General features: G+C 41.6%; 1 protein-coding gene across 1 annotated transcript in view; it reads left to right on the forward strand.

The window, feature by feature from the left end:
- The window catches only part of ARFGEF3 (ARFGEF family member 3), a 187463-nt gene that overhangs the window by 153035 nt on the left and 10728 nt on the right, over positions 1-23700 (forward strand). Inside the window, exons 25-32 of the mRNA XM_034962938.3 lie at positions 1232-1335; positions 3620-3764; positions 7075-7203; positions 9531-9707; positions 10933-11047; positions 13497-13599; positions 13849-13980; positions 17840-17961. Of these exons, the coding sequence (XP_034818829.3) occupies positions 1232-1335; positions 3620-3764; positions 7075-7203; positions 9531-9707; positions 10933-11047; positions 13497-13599; positions 13849-13980; positions 17840-17961 (1027 nt within the window). The remainder of the gene's footprint in view (positions 1-1231; positions 1336-3619; positions 3765-7074; positions 7204-9530; positions 9708-10932; positions 11048-13496; positions 13600-13848; positions 13981-17839; positions 17962-23700) is intronic.

The raw sequence follows: 23700 nt of genomic DNA on the forward strand, positions 1-23700 counted from the left end.
CACATAGACTTGGATGCGTTCAAATACACAGCGGCCACAGTCTAAATTTTGGGACGCCTGCTGTAATCGTGGATAGGAAATGAATTTATTGTTAATTCCCACCTGCTTATTTCAACATGAATTTGACCTGGTCTGTGTTTTTATATTATAAAATGTGTTCATCTAAACCAGGATTTGGCAAGCTATGGCCCACAGTTTTTATAAATACAGTTTTATTAAAACATAGCCATGTTCATTTGTCGATGGCTGCTTCCATACTACCAGGCAGAGTTGAGCAGTTGCAATAAAGACAGTATGACCTGCAAAGCCTGAAGTATTTACTCTCTGGCCCTTTGCCAAAAACATTTGCTAACCCTTGCTCGAAAACATAAGAAATGTTTTTTGTTTTTTTTAAGGAGAAACATGCCTCTTTGCTTCTGAATTTTAACTAATGCCTAGTAATTATGTCTGTTTACTCACATGGGAGGGTTCTAGCTCTTACAATTGTAGACAGAAACAATTACAGTACATGAAATGATTTGATTAAATGTATAGAAATAGATTCGAGAAGAAAAATTATAATAATTCAGTTACACTCTTACAGAAAAACCTAGATACCGCTCTACAGACATGTTAAATCTCTAGGTATGTACAAAAAATAGAAAAATCATTTAAATGCAATTAGGTAGTCTCTGTCCCTAAACCCCAGATGTTTAGACTCTTCCCAGAGACCTCGTTTATCATCAGCATTTAGTGCCACGCACTGGCAGGGAAAGAAATCCTTTTCCAAATGGAGAGAGAGAAGTGCTTCATTCCAGCCCAATCCAGGACTTGTCTCTGGGATTGTCCTTTGTCATCAAAAGTCACTCCATCCAACAGCAGGTCCCAGAAATGTCATTTACCATGTGCCCATGTACAAAGGAACACCATCCAGCCACTGAAAGTACTGTGGTAGAAGAGAGAGGAAATGTTGATTGTTTAGTGGAAGGGTGAGTTACCAACCATATAATCTCAACAAAATGATAGGAAAGGTATGGTCCCAACTGTATTTAACATGTGCACATGCAGCTGGGAGAATGGCTGAAAGGATTTTCCTCAGGGTTGTGCAATTTGGAGTCATTTTTCTCCTTTTCTCCCACTCTCTTTTAATAGATATTTGGTGTACTAGTGCTATGTGAGTAAACAGGTCTCCTGTTACAGGGGGGCACGCAAGGGTAACATTGTTGGTCTCTGTCTCCCGTGCCGCCCCTAGGGGAGGTGGACTGTAAAGAGATTGGAGACTGTGCCCCAGCACCCGGAGCCCCGTCCACAGACCTGTGCCTCCCGGCCCTGGATTACCTCAGGCGCTGCTCTCAGGTAGGGGAATGGTCCAGCTGGGCTCCCGGCCTGGAAACCTGCCTCGGAAGATGCTCCCAAAACATGCGTGGGGGGTCTTTTGCTGAAGCCCGAGAGAGACACTTTGCCGTCTGAGGAGATTGGGGCGCAGATGTGGAGTATACATTTTTGTCCCTCCTTTTTCCATGAAGGAAAGAAAATAATGAAAACATACTAGAACCCACAATTGGATGCTGAGGTCTCTGAAACTTTTCCCTCATGCTCAGATGCCTGAACTACTGGAATCTCTATATTTGCATGAGGTTTTAGGGGAAGGGGTCACTAGGTCATGGGAAGTCTTCCTGAGGGCACCAAAAAGTGGAGGACAGGGGTGCAAGCAGTGAAGAGGGACATTAATAAAAGAAAGACATGCTCAGTCAAGATCATCTAGCAGAGATGGGTGGATTACCTGAGGTCAGGAGTTCAAGACCAGCCTGGACAACATGGTAAAATCCCGTCTCTACTAATAATACAAAAACTAGCTAGGCGTGGTGGCATGCGCCTGTAATCTCAGCTACTGGGGAGGCTGAGGCAGGAGAATTGCTTCAACCCAGGAGGTGTAGGTTGCAGTGAACTGAGATCATGCCATTGCACTCCGGCCTGGGTGACAGAGCAAGACTCTGTCTCAAAAAAAAATTTTTTTTAATCTAGTAAAGAGAATAAAACAGCACTTGTCAAAGTGAGCAGTGACCATCGTTGTGTCCATCCTCTGCCTGACACCATGCCCCCTCCCTGAGGCCGTTTGTCTCTAAGCTTCAGTGACACCCCTCTCTCAATACTTTCTCACCTGTCTTCTCAGGTGGTGTCCCTGGGCCTCTTTGGGGATCTATGTACAACCTCTTCCTGGGTGATAGCATTGAGCCCATGGCTTTAAAAGGGACATGCGGCCCTGGCTTCTCCATCCAGCTGCCTCCCCCAGGCCCCATATGACGCGACCCCTGCCCGGCTCCCTTTCCACCCTCACATCCTTCCCTCTTACTCACAGTGCTATAGCTACGCTGAGCTTCTGCCCTCCCGGAAATACACCTGCTCACTGCTGTGCAGGGCCATCTCTGCTTCCTCTGCTGGGACTCTCTCCCCAGATTCTAGGTGCCACTCTTTATCTCCCAGATCTAATCTGAAACGTTACCTCCTCAGAGCACAGGGCTAAAGGATCTGCCAATTCCTGCCAAGATCCCCCACTTTTTTGTTTGTTTGTTTGTTTGCAGAGTTGCTCTGTTGCCCAGGCTGGTGTGCAGTGGCATGATCTCAGCTCACTACAACCTCTGCCTCCCAGGTTCAAGCGATTCTCCTGCTTCAGCCTCCCGAGTAGCTGGGATTACAGGCATGCGCCACCACACCCAGCTAATTTTTGTATCTTTAGTAGAGACGGGGTTTCGCCATGTTGTCCAGGCTGGTCTTGAACTCCAGATCTCAAGTGATCCGCCAGCCTCGGCCTCCCAAAGTGCTAGGATGACAGGCATAACCCACCAGGCCCAGCCTTCACTATTTCTAGTACCACCTGTTTAGTTTTTCCTGTAGCATTTATGTCTGGAATTTGATTATTTTAGAAAGGATTGTAGTTGGTGAGACCCACCAGGACAGGAATTTAGTCTGTTTGCTCACAGCCCTGGTTCCTTGAACAATGTGGGCATGGCAGGATTCTAATTAATTCATTAAGACATAAGGATCTTTGGAAGTCTGTCCCAGTAACAGAGAGCTCACGGGTGCCTGGGCGCTAGTCCCAAGAGGGGACTAAAGAACCCAGGCCACTCTGCTGGCTCTGCTTCTGAGACCTTCCTCTCTCCCTCCTGGTCCCAGCCTCCTTCATTTCTCCAACTGCTCTTGCCCCTGTGTTTCTTCAGAGGTTGAGTCAAGGGAAGGAGAAATCAGAGTCTGGTATCTCATTTGCCTGTGGACTGTCTTCTCAGTGATCCCCACAGAACACTTATTCGCTTAGGCAAAAATTCTGGACATGTTTCATGGTTCCTTCGGTAGGTTTATAAAAGTCTATAAAACTCATATGTAATTAAGATACTGAACAATTATCCATAGGATCCTTTTTCCCTCTACTTTTTTGTTGCCATTGAATGCTATTTCATCTGCTTCATGGGATAGATGCCTCTTGTAAGCTACCTTTATAAATCCAAATCACGAATAATCAAATTTTCAATGTCTAGTTTCCCATCTCCTTTTAGTACTAGTGTATAATTTCATTATTCTTTAAAACCCACAATGCAGCTTTTTCCAACATATAATTGCAGTTTGTCTTTTTATTTTAATTTAGTTATTGGCCAAAATCTACAAAATGCCCTTGAAGCCAATATTCCTTAGTGGGAGACTTGCCAGCTTGCCTCGAAGACTTCAGGAACAGTCAGCCAGCAGTGAGGATGGAATTGAATCAGTCCTGTCTGATTTTGATGATGACACTGGTAAGTTAATTGATTGGACTAAACTAGGTTATTTGCTGTGTTCATATTCCCAGAAGCTTAAGTTATAAATGAAGTACCTTAAGCTTCTGGGAATTGTCTTAGTCCATTTTGTGCTGCTATAAGAGAATACTTGAGAGTGATAAATAGCAGATTTATTTCTTACAGTTCTGGAGGCTGAGAAGCCAAAAGTTGAGGGGCTTGCCTCTGATGAGGGCCCTCTTGCTGTATCATCCCAAGAGGAAGGGCAAGAGAGCACTCAAGGAGTTCAGGGTGGTGGGGAGAGGCAGGGGGACCAAACTCATGCTTTGATCAGGAACCCACTCCCAAGATACTAACTCACGTTCATGATAACAATATTAATCCATTCATGAGGACAGAGCCCTCATGACCTAATCACCTCTTAAAGGTCCCACCTGTTAACACTGTTGCATTATGGATAAAGTTTCCAACACATGAATGTTGGGGGACACATTCAAACCATAGCATTCCACTCTGGCCCCCAAAATTGAGGTTCTTCTCACATGCGGAATACATTAATGCCATCCCAATAGTCCCAAAGCCTTGTTTCAGCACCAACTCAAGAGTCTCATCTAAATCAGGTACAGTTGAGACCAAAGGCATGATTCATTCCAAAGCAAATTCCTCTCCAGCTGTGGGCCTGTGAAATTAACAAATTGCATGCTTCCAAAATACAATGGTAGGAAGGCATAGGATAGACATTCACGTTCTAAAGGGGGAGAAATAGGCAAGACAGGAGCAACATGCCCCAGGTGAGCCCAAAAACACAACAGAGCAGACATTAAATTGTAAGACTCCAGAATCATCTTTTACTGCACTTGCCATGAACATGTGAACTTCGGGGGAAATATTCAAACCATAGCATAGATCATAAGAATGAGCATCTATTTTTGTAGTTATTTTTTATAATTCTATCACAATAAGTCTGCTTAAAGTTTCCATGGACTTTCCAAAAACATCACTTTACAATGGATGCCTCTATACCCATCCTTTTAAAATGGATTCCTCTGTCTAAAACTACTGCAAATTTGCAGATTCCACTTAAGTAGTTTCTAACTCTCAATTCTCTTGACTTTAGCAAATTGGAATGAAGTTCCATTGGTGCCTAAGTACTTAAATTGGCTGATAATTGTCTTTTAGTATCTTTTAGAAAACAAATCATTATATAATTACTTCTTACAGGACTATTTGGTTAGAGACTGGGGAAATTAAGCCATTACTAAAGAGAGACTCTATTTGTGACTGTTGAAGCTGAAGGCTCATCAAAGCAATGATTTTAAAGAATTTGTTTCAAATTAGGTCCCATGTGATCTCCTGTGGAATCAGAGTTCAAACTAGTAACTGTGGATCATTTTCAGATAGATTAACTCATGCTCACGCCTTCTGTCTTCTGTCTCAGAAGACCCTGTCCTGTTCTACATCTAGAATTGGATATCATACCCTCAAATAGGTCTAACTTCTGGGTATAGGTTATTTCAAACTCTTTTATAAAAGGACTTTTGAGGGGAAGGTTTTTTGTTTTATTTTGCTGTTACAAATTTTGTGGGGGTGGCTAGGAGATTTAAAATTTTCGATGGAGATGATAAACAACAAAGTCTCACAAGTTCAGGCCAGGCGCGGTGGCTCACGCCTGTAATCCCAACACTTTGGGAGGCCGAGGCGGGTGGATCACGAGGTCAGGAGTTCAAGACCAGCCTGGCCAACATGGTGAAACCCAGTATCTACTAAAAATATAAAAATTAGTCAAGCGTGGTGGGGGGGCGCCTGTAATCCCAGCTACTTGGGAGGCTGAAGCAGAGAATCGCTTGAACCCGGGAGGTGGAGGTTGCAGTGAGCCGAGATTGCGCCACTGCACTCTAGACTGGGTGACAAAGCGAGATTGCATCTCAAAAAAAAAACAAAAAAAATTCTTACAAGTTCAGATTAGTTGTGAGGAATAATTACAGGAAAGAATATCTAATATAGAGAACAATTAAAGTATTGAAAGTTGGCTAGATATTATCTAATAGAGGTTTCAGTTTAATGATTAGATAAGAACAATTTTTACTTAGCATTTTAAACCTCAAACCCAGATAATTATAAGCAGAAGCTAATGTTGTTTATCTATAATACATTCTTTTAAACAGTTGTAAACGGTTGGGTATGTAACGTCGAGCATTCTCTTTCCCATTTGTGCAAATCTTTGATTTTTTTTTTCTAGGAACCCCATCTTCTAAGGGATACAGTTCCATCCAGCACCTATCTAAGTTTTCTACATAATCAATGTAACTAGGACTTTAAAGTTATCATTATGTAGACATAGTAAATCAGAACAAAAATCAGTAATAGCTTTAGTTTTAAAAAATTAATCCTCAACATTGATACATTATCAGATATTATTCCGCTGGTTTTCAAAGGAAAATAATTACATTTTTCCTCTTATAGAAATTTCAAACATATACAAAACTTGTATATTTTGAATATACAAAATATATACATATACAGATATACATATGTAGAATATACAGAACTAAACAGAATAATATAACAGACTTATCACCTAGCTTCAACTACTATCAATTTATGGCTAATCTTGGATCATGTATATCTTTGCTCTCTCTTCCTCTTTCTCCATAGGTTAAGGCAAATCCTCAACATAGCATTTCATCTGTAGATGTTTCAGTGTGTGTTCTTTAAAGATAACAAACATAAATATGACACCACTATCACACCTCAAAATCAATCATAATTTATAGTACATTAGAGGTACCAGGGACTGGAGTGAGGAAGTAAGGAGAGTAACTGTTTAATAGCTCCAGGGTTTCTGTTTGAGATGAAAACGTCTTGGAAACAGTAGTGATAGTCACACAACATTGTTGTCATGAATACCTCTGAATTGTACTCGTAGAAATGGCTAAAATGGCTTTTTCTGTTCTATATATTTACCACAATAAAATCATTTTTTAAAAAAAGATAGATGAAGGTGATAGAACTGGATGGATAGCTTATTTGGTATCATCAGCTCCCAGGAAACCTGACAGCCATTTCAACATGGTAGAATTTCCTTAACCTATCACCTTTTTATTAAAGGGGAAGGAGGAGGAAATGTGAGCAGTATTTTTCCCCTTGACTTTGTCAGACCACATAAATCATCATCTGTTCATGTCTATGGCCACCGAAGGCTAACAACGCTGGGTGATGGCTCACGTCTGTATAGCACTTGGCAGTTTACATACAATGTTTAATTGGATCTTGGGATGATTATTCATTGTGTCTAACTGGATTTCATACAGGTCTGCTTTTTGGTTTCCAGGTCTGATAGAAGTCTGGATAATCCTGCTGGAGCAGCTGACAGCGGCTGTGTCCAATTGTCCACGGCAGCACCAACCACCAACTTTGGATTTACTCTTTGAGCTGTTGAGAGATGTGACGAAAACACCAGGTAAATATTTCTGTGTCCGTCTTTTGGGGGAGTGGTCATACATGTAACTCTTTTCAAGAAGGTATTTCTGCAGGTGTCTGCCTGTTTTCACTGTTTCCTAGACTTAGTACAAAGCTCACACGTAAGAGGTGCTCAATAAATGTTTGTTGAATGGTAGTGATGCTTAAGATATGGCCTGTGTATTGTTTACATGTCTTCCTAGAAGTCTGGTTATAAGTATCGTGTGGTGGCCAGTTAGTTGGATGTGTAGGAGCTCCACATTAATCAGACCAAGGCTATGGTATCAGCGTCTCCAAGAGCCATTTGGCTTTGCTGTTTCCATGGTCACAGCCTTCCTTTGTGGCAGGATCTCACAGTCACATGCTCTTGGCCCTTGGGCTGTTGGTTGGGCTTACTGGGTCTTCCAGTAATATAAACCACTTTCAGCTATATGCGGTATTAAGGCAGCAACACCCCGTTTGTGTAAGGGTCATAGGTGATTAGATTTGGAAAAAGACATTTAGTCCTTGCCTAGTACAAGGACCCTGAGAGTATGAGAAAAGAATGACTTTTAGGAATTTATTTCTTGTTGTGAATTAATCAATTTTAGTATATACATTTATACATCCCAATTTCTCAAGATCAAAGAACTTTTTAAATAGAAATTTAAGTATTTTACTAACAATCAGACCCTAAATGAAGCCACTTTCTTACTAAGAGGAGGTCTGTACTCATTATAATGAAGACTTGATAATTGATACCGTTTCAAAATCTATAGCAAAGTTTATATTATTTTTTTAAAAACACCATAGATACTGCCACATGTTAAAAAGTTAAAAGCCTTCCATCAAAGAATAAATAGGTATTTTATAGAATTGCAAACCACTATTTCTAAATCTGTTTTACTCATCAGTACCATTTTCTGCTTTCACATTGATTGCTACTAAATGTGTGTGAAGAGCATTTAATCCACTTTTGTTCCTAGGAGCCTGTCATCTAAGGAAATTATCAACAATAAAGACAAAATTGTATATATAAGATGTTTGCTGAAACATCTTGAATACCAAAAATTATGAACACCCTAAATGGGAAGCAGTTAACTGTGGTAAAAGCATGTAAATATTCTGCAGGTGTTAAAATTAATATTTGTGAATAATATTTAATGACGTGAATAATTACTTACAAAGCATTATGTTAAAATGCACATACTATGGAGTGCAATCTCAACTATATGAAATTTTATGCAATTATAAATACAAACACACATGCATTCAAAAAGTCCTAAAAGGAAATACATCAAAATGTGATTATCTCTAGATGAGTTTTTTCTTTTGTATTCTCATGTAATTTCCATGTTTATTATAAAATGGATGCTTTGCTTTTGTAATCATAACTTCAAAAACTCATCAACATTTCCACAATGTTGAACAAAGAAGCACAATGATTTTCATTATAGCATAGTCTATAAAACAAAAAAATTAGAAACACCTTAAATATTCATCAGTAAGGAAATGGATAAGTAAACTGCTGTAGGTAAATACAATAGAATTAGTATGTGGCAATAAAAATGAGGAATATCCAAATTTGCTGACAAAGAATAATCTCTAACACTTTTGGGGTTTTCTGTGAAATGGAGGTCTTGCCAGGCTGGAGCAAGTGATGTGATCATAGCTCACTGCAGTCTGAAATTCCTGGGCTCAAGCGATCCTTCCACCTCAGTCTCCCAAGTTGCCGAGGCTACCAGCACTCCACAATGCCCAGCTAATTTTTTTTTTTTTTTTTTTTTTTGAGAAGGGATTTCACAATGTCGCCCAAGCTAGTCTTAAACTACTGGGCTTAATTAAGCAATCCTCACGCCTCAGCCTGCAGAGTAGGTGAGATTACAGGTGTACACTACTGTGACCAGCTCTAACACTATTGTTAAGTAAAAAAAAAAAAAAGAGTATGCAGACCGAAGTTTACATTATCTCCTTTATATAAAATATTTCCCCATGTAGTTAGATTTCATAAATGTATGATTTCAAAGGGTATTTTCTTATACACACATGTGTATTTGTGTGTTTACATTTAGGTCCTAGGAGTTGAGCAGGTGATATTTTAGCTTTACCAGCAATATTTGAATGTTTTAGGAGTATATTCACATATTGCTCACATAACTAAAACCCTGCAGAAAAAAAAAGGAAAAATGCCACTGAAGACCATATATTCCCCCATCAGCAGTAAATTATTTTTCCCTGCACTTTCTCAGCAAATGTAGGGATCCTTCCAAAGAGATCAACAATGCCAGGTGGAGGCAAAGAGCTTCCCTTTTATTACAGGTTGTTGCTACGCTGACTTTTCTTTTTCAGGACCAGGGTTTGGTATCTATGCAGTGGTTCACCTCCTCCTTCCTGTGATGTCCGTTTGGCTCCGCCGGAGCCATAAAGACCATTCCTACTGGGATATGGCCTCTGCCAATTTCAAGCACGCTATTGGTCTGTCCTGTGAGCTGGTGGTGGAGCACATTCAAAGCTTTCTACATTCAGGTATCTGAAGTGCCAGAGCAGTTCATTCTGGGTATTTCTTTGGTAGACAGCACCGTCAGCTAAAACGGTGTAGTAAATACCTAATGCAAATACGAATGCAGGGTTTTTGTCCTGGGAATTATTAAAATAGAACAACATGGTCAGTGCCAGCCTTCTAATAGATTTTCAAAGAGAAAATTCATACCCATGTGTCTTCTACAAAATTTTCAAACCGAATGCTCAAAATATATGTGTGGTAGAAAATAAAATACCTAATAAGAGGTCTGGGGTACCTGTGCATTAGGAGAAGGGAGGCAAATTCAAGTATATAATAAAAAAAAAAAAAAAGCAATATCCCCATAGCCTGTGGGGGGGGGGTAGCGGGTATATCCTGTCACCCTGCTTCATCTGGGGAGGCTAAATGGAGGAGGCAGGGTTTTAGAAAAGGCTTCCATTGTGGGCAACAAGTAGCTTAACAGGCTAGGGATGAAGAGAAATTTCTTAATATCGATGGCACTTTGTAAAGGCTGTGAAAGTGTGGGAGGGACAGTATGCTGAAGTCAGCAGATGGAGAGGGACCTAGAGGCAGGGGATGTGTTCACTGTGGTCCCAGTGGAGCCACATGTGTGAAGATGTGGGTGTCCGGGAGCAGAAGAAACATTGCTGCTACCCACAGAGCTTACAACTCGAAGGACTGGCATATCATGGTGTAAGGGAAGAGGTTCCCTTGCTGGAGAGGACAGAGAAACTAAGGAGGATGTTGACCCCAGGGGAGACTAACAAAGCTAATAAAAGAAACTGTGTCTCTATTAAGTTTAGCAAGGACAATTTACCCTGCCAAAAAAGAACAACAATTGTGAAAGAAAACAAGTGAGTTTTTCCACATGTAGGTGGTAACTGGTAACCATATCCCTAAGGGTAGCCACATGTTCCTGGCTGGGTCATTGCTTTGCACAGTGTGAGACTGTGATACTGCAACACATAAAAGTGAACTGCATATTTCATTTTTATTTCTGTAGAAGTGGATGAAACATGCTGAAATTGGGTAAAAATCCAAGAAAATTATTGTTTTACTGGGTTTTGGGGGGGGCAGGAGGAGGATATGGCCATTTTTCTCATTGTTCTATTTCTTTTTCCCAGATATTTGCTTATCATTCAGAATTTCCTCTGTTGCTGTAGATGGCCATTTCAATCTATCCCTTTAAACTAGAGCTGCCTGAAACTGTGATTTTGCTGTTTCCCATAGATATCAGGTACGAGAGCATGATCAATACCATGCTGAAGGATCTCTTTGAGTTGCTGGTCGCCTGTGTGGCCAAGCCCACTGAAACCATCTCCAGAGTGGGCTGCTCCTGTATTAGGTGAGGAAACGCTTTCCTGACTCTCCACAAAGCTGGAGTTTTTATTTAAAAATCTAAAGAAATTAAATTGTCTTTGTGGTAGGAATCGACTTTTTGGATTGCTTTCTGTAAGTAGACTTTTGTAATTAAAAATGACTATGTGCTAATAATTCTTCATTTCAGTGTTCAGTCAGCAGATGTGTATTGTATAAGACATTATACAAAGTATTCTGGTTCAGTTTCTCAAAGACATACAGAAGGCAAACAGGTATATGAAAAGGTGCTCAGCATCAGTGATCATAAGAGAAACGCAAATTGAATGTACAATGAGATATCATCTCATCCCAGCTAAAATAGCTTATCCAAAAGACAGGTAATAACAAATGCTGGAGAGGATGTGGAGAAAAGGGAACCCTCGTACACTGTTGGTGGGACTGTAAATTAGTACAACCACTATGGAGAACAGTTTGGAGGCTCTTCAAACTAAAAATAGAGGTATCATACAATCAGCAATCCCATTGCTGGGTATATACTCCAAAGAAGGAAAATAATTATATCAAAGAGATAGCTGTACTCCCATGTTCACAATAGTCAAAATTTGGAAGCAACCTAGTAAGTATCAATATTAGTCCATTTTCATGCTGCTGATAAAGACACACCCAAGACTGGGAAGAAAAAGAGCTTTAATGGACTTACAGTTCCACGTGGCTGGGGAGGCCTCACAATCATGGCGGAAGGCAAGGAGGAGCAAGTCACATCTTAATGGATGGTGGCAGGCAAAGAGAGAGCTTGCTCAGGGCCACAGGGTACCCAGACATTTGGCCAAACATTATTGTGGGTGTGTCTCTGGGGGTGTTTCTGGATGAGAAGAACATTTGAATTGGTGGAGATAGCACAGCAGATGGCCCTCCCTAATGTGGGTGGGCCTCATCCAATCAGTTGAAGACCTGAATAGAACAAAAAGGCCAAGTAAGAGGGTACTTTGCCTGCCTGACTGTTTGAGCTGGAACATCAATCTTCTCCTGCCCCTGGACTGTACTTACATCTCCCCGTTCTCAGGCTTTCAGACTTGGACTGCAACTATACGACTGGCTCAAGGAGAACTCATTATAACCATCAGATCTCATGAGACTTATTCACTATAACAGCATGGGAAAGACCCGGCCCGATGATTCAGTTACCTCTCACTGGGTCCCTCCCACAACACATGGGAATTCAAGATGAGATTTGGGTAGGGACACAGCCAAACTGTATCAGTGTCCATCAACAGATGAATGCATAAAGGAAATGTGGTACATACACAAAATGGAGTACTATTCAGCCATAAAAAATAATGGGATTCTCAGCACTTTGGGAGGCCGAGGCAGGCAGATCACAAGGTCAGGAGTTCGAGACTAGCCTGGCCAATATGATGAAACCCTGTCTCTACTAAAAATACAAAAATTAGCCAGGTGTGGTGGCGGGCGCCTGTAGTCCCAGCTACTCAGGAGGCTGAGGCAGGAGAATTGCTTGAACCCGGGAGGCAGAGGTTGCAGTAAGACGAGATGGCACCACTGCACTCCAGCCTGGGCAACAGAGCGAGATTCAGTCTCAAAACAAGAAAAAAAAAAAAAAGGGATTCTGTCATTTACAACAACATAGAGGGAACTGGAGGTTATTATGCTAAGTGAAATAAGCCAGGCACATGGGAGAGCAGGTCACATGAAAAATGGTGACAGTGAAGCAAGGACCTCGTTGTAGCAGTGACACTGGTCACATCCTCCAAGGTGGACAGGCATGGGGGAGGTGGGGACTTTCCAAGCAGAAGAACAAAATAGCATTGAGATAAGAGTTTGGGGTTTGGTTTTGCTTGTAGAGGAGTGATGGAAAATGGAACTAGAATCCAAAAATCACTGCAGAATATATGCAGTCTTGCATACAAGTCTACGTTTAATGATTGGCCTATTTGTAGAGGGGATCCGTTGATATTTCTATATGAAAATGGTTTAGGAAGTAGTATTTTGACAGTGGAATACTGGATGGTTGAGAGACAAGGAGACTTGGCAGGGAGCTGCAGAATAAACCTATGCATAAGCCCATATGGCCTAAATTTTGTGGCAACAAAATGGAATTCAAGACTCCTTTGTCCTTTGTGGCCGGGCGCAGTGTCCCACACCTATAATATCAGCACTTTGGGAGGCCGAGGTGGGTAGATCACCTGAGGTTGGGAGTTCGAGGCCAGCCTGACCAACAGGAGAAACCCCATCTCTACTAAAAATACAAAATTAGCCAGGCATGGAGGCGCATGCCTGTAATCCCAGCTACTCGGGAGGCTGAGGCAGGAGAATTGCTTGAACCCGGGAGATGGAGGTTGCAGTGAGCCAAGATCATGCCAGTGCACTCCAGCCTGGGCAACAAGAGCAAAACTCCGTCTGAAAACAACAACAACAACAACAACAACAAAAACTCCTTTACTTGTTTCTTTTGGCAGATACGTCCTTGTGACAGCGGGCCCTGTGTTCACTGAGGAGATGTGGAGGCTTGCCTGCTGTGCCCTGCAAGATGCGTTCTCTGCCACACTCAAGCCAGTGAAGGTACATCACTGGGAGGAAGCCCTCCCTGGCACAGTTCTAACCATCTTTAGCTCCTGATCCCTTACCATGTTGGGCACATGGGTTCTGCCTCCTCTGAGCAGGCAGTCTCACTTTAGATCTTGCAGAGAGTGAGAAAGAAGTTGCTGGGTCAGTACTTTTGTCTCAGACACAGTGACAATCTCAGATCCAAGACTGAGCCCGGCCCATGAACCAGGATGCATTCAGTGAGCATCTGCTGTTTCTCCCCAGGACCTGCTGGGCTGCTTCCACAGCGGCACGGAGAGCTTCAGCGGGGAAGGCTGCCAGGTGCGAGTGGCGGCCCCGTCCTCCTCCCCAAGTGCCGAGGCCGAGTACTGGCGCATCCGAGCCATGGCCCAGCAGGTAAGGGCGGGGGCTTTTGATCTCAGGGGCTCTAGAAACTCAAAATGCATGTTGGGAGACCTTCCTTGAAGGTCTCGCATCACCAAATTGCCTTTCATTCCCTGAGGGACATAACACCTTGTAGCTCCCAACTCTTGCCACTACCATTCTTTGCCAGAAATGACATGAACCCAATCAACAGCATTACCTCCTGTCCATCATCTCATTTGTTGCATCCTCCAGTGCCCAGATCAAATAGAACCCTTTCAGCAGCCTCGCCACTGTCCTTTATACGTAACTTGCTTGAGCTACCTATAAGTATTTGCTTAACTATTATTGTTACTGCTAGACTATGAGTGCCTAACAATGGCAAACTTATTTGGGCTTTTTTCTTATATCTTTCATTCACAACACAGAACTTAACATTTAAAAGCTGCTTAATAAATTTGAGTTGAATGTAACATTAAAATTCAAGTGTATTCACTCATGCAGGAATCATCATATACCAATGGCTTTTCCTTCTTGAGACACGTGTAAGAAGTCACAAAATTTGGTTGTCAGCTCCTGAGGAGCAGAGAACACATTCTGTATATTTACCTTGGTATTTTTAGAGCAAAGCCTAGAGAAGATGCTTAGTATGTCTTTGTTGAATCAATAGGTTACTGAATCACAGAAATATCAGAAGAATATAGTAGTATCACGAGCTACAGATATACCCTAAGCTCTTAAGTGACATGGCAGTCTGCCGCTAGGAAACCCTGGATGTGACTCTCAGCAGCAGTCCTGCTAAATGCCATCCCCGAATTCACATATATTCATAACCATGCTGTTCATAGTAGTGAAAAAGGGAAATGGAATAAATTTCCAATAACCATTGACTGGCTAAATATTCCATCATGTAATAGCAACAGACATGCCTGAATTGGGTCTTCATATGAAGAAACTATTTTGCATATGCCTATGTATGTGTATGCATGGTATGTATTTAAAATATTAAACAAGTTTTATGAATGTAATTGAACTGTCACATTTGAGTTAAATTTGAAGAAATGAGTTGGAGGTTATACTCAAAAGGGAAGGCCCCTTTTCTCTACCAGATCTGTTTAAATTCTAATAAAATTTTCTATTACCACACCGATAATCTAGGATCCCCTGATTACCCATGTAAAGAACTCAGTCAGTTGAGAAGTTTCTTAGCCAGGTCTGGCTTCTTTGGGGCTTTTCCCAGCTGTCCTGAGGTAGTGGGACAAGAACCTTCTACCTTCAGTTTCTCACATCTCTGCTGAGCACATGCCTGACATCTGGGACTTCATGATTCTGCTGGTTCTGAAGGAAGGGAGCACATCCCACTGAAGCCTCCGTGGCCAGTCTGAAGAAGTTGGGACAGAAGAAAGGTTATAAGGCTGCAATGAAGAGCCACTTCTAGCAGCATGGCAGTTGGAGCTGCTGCAGCAATGGTGTAGCTAGAAGTGAGAACAGAGAAACCAAGAAAGTGGCCCTCCAAAGGGATAGCTTCTGTAAATATGCAGTTTTTACGTCTGGCTAAAGCATTTGCACGTGTGCACACAGTGGTCTCTGCAACCCTGTCCAATCATACAACAAAAATATGAAAAAGTCAATGGGATCTTCTGAAATAGATCATTAATGGAGAAGAACAGCAAGAGCTGTTTAGTGAATCTTTCTTTTTCTGTTTTTCTGTTGTTTTTGTTGTTGTTGTTGTTGTTTGTTTGTTTTTTCTTTTTTGAGACTTGCTCTATCAATCACCCAGGCTGGAGTGCAGGGTGTGATCTCGGCTCACAGCAACTTCTACCTCCAGGTTCAAGTGATTCTCCTGCCTCAGCCTCCTGAGTAGCTGGGATTACAGGTGTGCACCACCACACCCAGCTAATTTTTGCATTTTTAGCAGAGACGGAGTTTCGCCATGTTGGCCAGGCTGGTCTCAAACTCCAGACCTCAAGTCATCCACCCACCTCAGCCTCCCAAAGTGCTGGGATTACAGGCATGAGCCACTGCACCTGGCCCATCTTTCACTTCTTAATACTTCTCTATTTCTTCCTCAATCCCAAATTTTCCTTATGTATTCACTCTTAAAATAACTCATTATTCAAAAATCTGATAATTCTTACAAGATTTTGAAAGAAAATATTTTTAAAGTATTCTAGTCTTGCCGGGCATGGTGGCTCATGCCTGTAATCCCAGCACTTTGGGCAGCCAAGGCAGGAGGATTGCTTGAGCCCAGGAGTGCAAGACCAGCCTAGGCAATACCATAAGACTCCATCTCTTAAGTTTACAAGGAGAAAACAACTCCATTAAAAAGTGGGTAAAGGACTTGAACAGACACTTCTCAAAAGAAGACATACATGCGGCCAACATATGAAAAAAGCTCAACATCACTGCATTAGACAAATGCAAATCAAAACCACCATGAGATACCATCTCACTCAGAATGGCTATTAGTAAAAAGTCAAAAAACAATAGGTGCTGGTGAGGTTGTAGAGAAAAAGTAACGCTTTTATACTGTTGGCGGGAGTATAAATTAGTTTAACCATTGTGGAAGACAGTGTGGTGATTCCTCAAAGACCCAGAGGCAGAAATATCATTTGACCCAGCAATCCCATTACTGGGCATAATATACCCAAAGGAATATAAATCATTCTCTTATAAAGATACATGCACATGTATGTTCACTGCAGAACTATTTACAATAACAAATACATGGAATCAATCCAAATGCCCATAAATGATAAACTGGATAAAGAAAATGTGGTGCACGGAATACTATGCAGTCATAAAAAGGAATGAGATCATGTCCTCTGCAGGAACATGGATGGAGTTGGAGGCCATTATCCTCAGCAAACTAACGCAGGGACAGAAAACCAAACACTGCATGTTCTCACTTATAAGTGGGAGCTGATTGATGAGAATGCATGAACACATGGCAAAGAACAACACACACTGGGCACCTGTGGGGAATAGGGGAGGGAGAGCATGAGAGCATCAGCAAGAATAGCTAATGGATGCTAGGCTTAATACCTGGGTGATGGGATGACTTGTGCAGTAAGCCACCATGTCACATGTTTACCTATGTAAGAAACCTGTACATCCTGCACATGGACCCCAAACTTAAAACTTGAAAAAGAAAGGAAAAAATTTTTAAAAATAGCTGGGCATAGTGGTGCACACCTGTGGTCCCAGCTACTCGAGGGTTTAAGGTGGGAGGATCACTCGAGCCTGGGACGTTGAGGCTGCAGTGAGCCATGATCATACCACTGCACTCCAGCCTGGACAACAGAGTGAGACCCTGTCTCAAAAAATATATATATTCTAATATTTCCAGAGGAAAGTAGTGAAAGTATTTTAAGTCATGTAAAAGAAAATCATTTGGGTCAGAGATCCAGTAAGTGCTCACTATTTTCTTAGTCACATCTGCCATGCCTAGTAGAACACTGTGGCCCTATCAGTAACCATCAGTAATCCTGACAGAAGTCCCAACTCCTTTTTCATCCCTGTGTTGAATATGATACCAAAGACTCAAAAATCAGAGATAATCTTTTACAAAGCCCCTCTTTATTTACTTGTAGTTAATAGTAAGTGTCAATACCTGCTATTTGGGGTATAATGAATTGTCACATGGTAGAACTAGTAGCATTGCTGGTATTAGTGTCAACGGCTAACCCTGATTATTTACTCCTCTGTTCTAATGCTTTGCATATGTAATACACACATATCAATTAACTCTCTCAACAAACATATCAAATAGGAAACCATTATCCTCATTTTATAGATGAGGCTCAACTTGCCCAGGGTCATCCAGCTGATCCCTGACAGGTCAAGCAGAGGACACTGGAGTTCTGAAATGTACCTTTGCACCCCCATACAGGTGTTTATGCTGGACACCCAGTGCTCACCAAAGACACCAAACAACTTTGACCACGCTCAGTCCTGCCAGCTCATTATTGAGCTGCCTCCTGATGAAAAACCAAATGGACACACCAAGAAAAGGTAAGTACCTAAATCTCAACTCATAGGGTGCTTATAAATAAGAATGTTCATTCACTTCCAGTTCTCACACATTGTAATCTGAGCTTTGGCCAGAAATACTGAAAACATTTGTGGAGTCATTTAGCAAAGGTTTTCATAAAACTGTTAGCCTTGTAACCAAATTACCTACATTTCATACATATTAGGTTATCCGGGCTGCCACAGAAAGTACCACAGACTGGGTGACTCAAACAGCAGAACCATATATCCCACATTTCTGGTGCCTAGAAGTCAGATATGAAGGTTTCCTCCGAGGTCTATCTCCTTGACCTGTAGATGACCATTTTCTTCCTGTGTCTTAACATGGACTTCCTCTGTACAGGTCTATGTCTGAATTTCCTCCTCTTATAGAGACACCAGTCATATTTAATTAAAACTAACCCTCATGACCTCATTTTCACTTAATTACCTCTTAAAAGACCTCTTCTCCAAATATGGTCACATTCTGAGGTACCAGGGGTTAGGACTTCAACATAGGAATTTGGGGGAACACAGCCCAACCCATAATGTCATACGCTTATAATCTTAAAAAAAATAGGCCAGGCATGGTTGTTCACAACTGTAATCCCAGAACCGCAGGAGGATCACTTAAGCTCAGAAGTTTGAGACTAGTCTGAGTAACATAGTAAGAGCCATCTCTACAAAAAAGTAAAAAAATAAAAATTTAGCCAAGCATGATGGCGTATGCCTGTAGTCCCAGCTACTCAGGAAGCTGAGGTGGGAGGATCACTAGAGCCCAGGAGGCCAAGGCTGTAGGGGGCCACGATTATGCCACTGCACTCCAGCCTGGGCAACAGAACAAAACCTTGCCTAATTTAAAAAAATAAAAAGTAAATTGAGGCATGGTTCTGATTGTTTCAGTGGGAAGCACATAAACCTCCCCAGGAACAATGATGGCTATTGGGAGACAAAAAGGTCTATGCTCTGCCCCAAGAAACTTGCCCTTTTTAAACACTATCATCCTCCCTTAAAAATATGGTTCCTAGACTTGAAGATGAAGGCAATGACCAACATTTCCCACTTTTAAACTTCTGACACGTTAATAGTAATACTAAGTATTTGAGCACTGTATATGAAACACAGTGGATAGGTATTCCTACTCCCATTTCACCCCTGAGGGCACATACAGAGAGGCTTGGGTCCTTTGCCCAGGGACACACAACTGCAAAGAGGTGGAGTCAGAATCAAAACTGGCTCTGGGCTGGGCGCAATGGCTCATGCCTATAATCCAAGCACTTTAGGACCCAAGGCAGACAGATCACCTGAGGTCAGGAGTTTCAGACTAGCCTGGCCAACATGGTGAAACCCCGTCTCTGCTAAAAATACAAAAATTAGCCAGGCATGATGGCATGCACCTGTAGTCCCAGCTACTCAGGAGACTGAGGCAGGAGAATCGCTTGAACCCAGAAGGCGGAGGCTGCAGTGAGCTGAGATCACGCCACTGCACTCCAGCCTGGGTGATAGAGCGAGACTCTGTCTCAAAAAACAAACAAAAAAACAAACTGGGTTTGGTTGAACATAAGGCCTCTGCCCTTTCCCATTTCAAGGACAGAGTTGTTGCAGTGGACAGAATGTGTGCCCCCACATTGATGTGGTTACGCCTATCCCCCAATGTGATGTTAGGTGGCTTTCATGCACGTCTGTGTGAAGAGACCACCAAACAGGCTTTGTGTGAGCAACAAGGCTGTTTATTTCACCTGGGTGCAGGCGGGCTGAGTCAGAAAAGAGTCAGTGAAGGGAGATAGGGGTGGGGCCGTTTTGTAGGATTTGGGTAGGTAAAGGAAAAAGGGGGGTTGTTCTCTGGCAGGCAGGAGTGGGGGGTCACAAGGTGCTCAGTAGGGGAGCTTTTGAGCCAGGATGAGCCAGGAGAAGGAATTTCACAAGATAATGTCATAGTTAAGGCAGGAACAGGCCATTTTCACTTCTTTTGTGGTGGAATGTCATCAGTTAAGGCAGGAACCAGCTATCTGGATGTGTACATGCAGGTCACAGGGGACATGATGGCTTAGCTTCGGCTCAGAGGCCTGACAGTGGCACCTTCAGGAGGAAATTTGGTCATGAGGGTGGAGCCCTCATGAATGGGAATCTTGCCCTTAAGAGACAGCTCCCTTGCCCTCTTTCTGCCGTGTGAGGATTCATGGAGAAGATGGTCATCTGTATTCTGGAAGAGGGCCTTCACCAGGTCTGATCTCAGACATCCAACCTCTAGAACTATAGGAATCCAATTTCTGTTGTTTGTAAGCCACCCAGTCTATGGTATTTGTTAACGGCAGCCCAAACAAAGATAATTGGTATCGTTTCACAACCTCTGGGTGATTTGTCCAAAGTTAGCTGGGCCAGGCGTGCTGGCTCATGCCTGTAATCCCAGCTACTCAGAAGGCTGAGGCAGGAGAATCGCTTGAACCCAGGAGGCAGAGGTTGCAGTGAGCCGAGATCACGCCACTGCACTCCAGCCTGGATGGCAGAGCAAGATTTCATCTCAAAAAACCAACCAACAAAAAGTTTGCCAGGTTAGCAGGTCAGTTTGATTAATATAACAATCAATCATTTTGGTGAAATTTCTAGGTAATAATTTTTGGGGTCAATTATTGGTACATACCAAAAAAATGTGGAATGTTCAAAAGTTATGAAGCATGAATAAAAAGTAAATGTGAACCTGTCACCCAACTTCAGGAATAGAACTCTACCAATTCTAGCCCGTTTCCCTCAACCACCAGTCACTAATTTTTAAGTGTTGGTCATTTTTAATCTATTTTATATACCAAAGATTGTGCAATCCTTTGACATCTTTAAGCATTGATTTACTTCAGAATTTCAGTTCTTTTCTTCCTTTTTTCCTATTTCTAATTCACATTCAGCCAATTATTCTTGCTGAAATATTTTTGATGTAAAAGTAGGAAAAAGGAATAATAGGCTGCATTCAAATTATAAATAAAACATATAACAGCCTAATGTCCTTATGTTATTGGTTTTAAAAGGTTACAGTTTAAAAATATATCAGCATGGCTCATAAATTTACTTAGCACTTTTAATAGGCAATTACCCACTCACTGCAGTTAAGCAAAACAAAATAAGCATGTTAAATTCTTTCACCAATCCCACTGCCCACGGAGCCAAAGACATTCCTTAACATTCTTTAAGAGCTCTTAGCCAAAATCTGTATGCTTTGCATTCTTAGATTTGACTCTTATTTGCAGGGGCAATTCTTAGTTTAGCATAGGATGTAGTGGAAGATGAGTTAGACCTGTGGAAAATTATATGCTAGCCAGGTCCATCCTTTAGATGTAATCCTAAAACCAGATTACAGCATTTAAATAGAGAAACCTGGGTTGGTTTGTTTGGGTTTGTTTTAATAGCCTTGACATTGATAGCCTCAAGCTTTACTCAATCCACATAATCTTAATTAGCATTTTAAGATATATATTAGCATGTTTTAAGTCAACCACTTGTTATGCAATTAACTCTCAATTATCCAGTCTGGAGGCTGGCTTTCCTTTGCCCTTAAGCAGCAGGAGGATGGCAGACTTCTTAAAGGTGTGCTCAGAAAAAGCTTGAAACCCTTGGGTATGCTGAATTAGAAAGTTATTTGTTGATTTTGTTTGAGATCTGTGTCTCCTGTCAGCGTAGATGATTAAGAATTGCATATCTATAAAATTGTTTCACTTATCTTTCTGAAACTTTGATCTCTTCAGTATTATTTCCCTCCCATTCTGTTTTCTTGTCACTGCGTCCTTTAACCCAAACCTAAGGTAAAGGGAATTTGCTGTCCTTTTTTACATGCATAGTTAACAGCTGTAGCTCTCAAAGCATCCAAAAAATGATCTCGGTGGATGAAGATATTCCACAATTCAGACATGGCTTTGCATTGGCCTGACTTTAGGTGTTGGCTGGAAAATGGCTTTCCATTTCTCAGGGAAGGTAATAAAAAACAGTGTTGTGAGCGAAGGGTTTCATGCCTTCACCAGACTGATTAAACTCACCCCTCTGGTGGTGCTTCCTGCCAAGGATCCAGAATCCTAGAGGAGTGGGGTACAAATGTCAGAACCATTTCTCAGGGGGAGCATTTCCTTCAGGCAGCCTGCACTCAGAGCCAGCCTGCTTTCTTTCTTCCACTTGGAGACTTACTGAATGCTACTCTCACCATTTTCCTGGTTACTGGGGACAAGAAGATGAATAAGGTAGTGTCCTGTCCCTTGAGGATGTTCTAGCTATCAGGGGGACAGACTTGTTTGATCAGTAAAAAATTTCCCTTTTTAGTATGCATCCTGTGGTAGCTTTTGGACCAAGTTGTTATAAGCTTTTGGAGTCCTCTTTTTCAGAAGAGTGTGTATTCAGGTGTACTGGTAGTTTAAGTAGGAGCTGGGGCTGGGAAAATGGAGAGTTGTTGTTTAATGGGTACCAAGTTTCTGTTAAAAATTATGAGAAAGTTTTAGCAATAGATAGCAGTGATGGTTACACAACATTATGAATATACTTAATATCACTGAATTGTGTATATCAAAAAGTTAAAGTAGTAACTTTTATGTATATTTTACCACAAAAAAAGTTAAAGCGATTTATTTTAAAAGGTTACTGTTTTCGAATGACGGTCCTTTGTTACTCATTTCATCTTGAGAGTAATGTGTTTTCCCTCAGTGAGGACTACACAAAGGGCAAAGTTAACATTGAGATTTATGCAGGATTTGTCATTTTCTGTTAGAAAAGCACTTTTCCTACTTACACAAATTTTTACATTCAAAGTCATAGACATAAAGCAAAATGTTATTAACATCATGGCTAGAACTTTGAAATTAATAACGGTTGTCATAATTTATCCAGTTTGGGGCATTAATTGGCCATATAATGGCCTCAACTATTTTCATAAAATTATAAGAGCAGTGAAAAGAAATGAAACTGTAAACCAAAACCACATTGGCAAATTAAAAAGTTTGGCAAACATAGTACAGGTTGAGCATCCCTAACCCCAACTTTTTGAGTGCCAACAGGACACTACAAATGGAAAATTCCACATCTGACCTCATGTGATGGGTCATAGGAAAACCCAAAATATATTCTGTGTCCCCAAGGGCAAAAAGACTTCCCAGCCCCCTTCAACTGTGATATCTTTTGATGTCACAGTTAACTCTCTGATATCTGTGATATCTTGATAACTATTAATTTGGCATAATAACTTATATTCTATAGCTTTGGGAATTTTTTTTCTTTTTGAGACAGAGTCTTGCTCTGTTGCCCAGGCTGGAGTGCAGTGGCGCGATTTCAGCTCACTGCAAGCTCCACCTCCCGGGTTCATGCCATTCTCCTGCTTCAGCCTCCCTAGTAGCTGGGACTACAGGTGCCCGCCACCACGCCCAGCTAATTTTTTGTATTCACCACGCCCAGCTAATTTTTTGTATTTTTAGTAGAGACGGGGTTTCACCATGTTAGCCAGGATGGTCTCAATCTCCTGACCTCGTGATCCGCCCACCTCGGCCTTCCAAAGTGCTGGGATTACAGGCTTGAGCCACCGCGCTCGGCCCAGCTTCAGGAATTTTTTAAAGTGTCAAGAACTCCAGTAGTTGTGATTAAAATGGTTATCACACAATGCCCAAAAAGTATGCCTTCTTTCATGGAAGACATTTGAGTAGAGGTAGTTTAGTTTGTAAATTTGCATAGATCGTTCTGAAATGGGTAACGTCTATATTGCTTTGAGACACCTGATAT

This window comes from Pan paniscus, chromosome 5, assembly GCF_029289425.2.
Source record: "Pan paniscus chromosome 5, NHGRI_mPanPan1-v2.0_pri, whole genome shotgun sequence".
NCBI classification, from domain to species: Eukaryota; Metazoa; Chordata; class Mammalia; order Primates; family Hominidae; genus Pan; species Pan paniscus.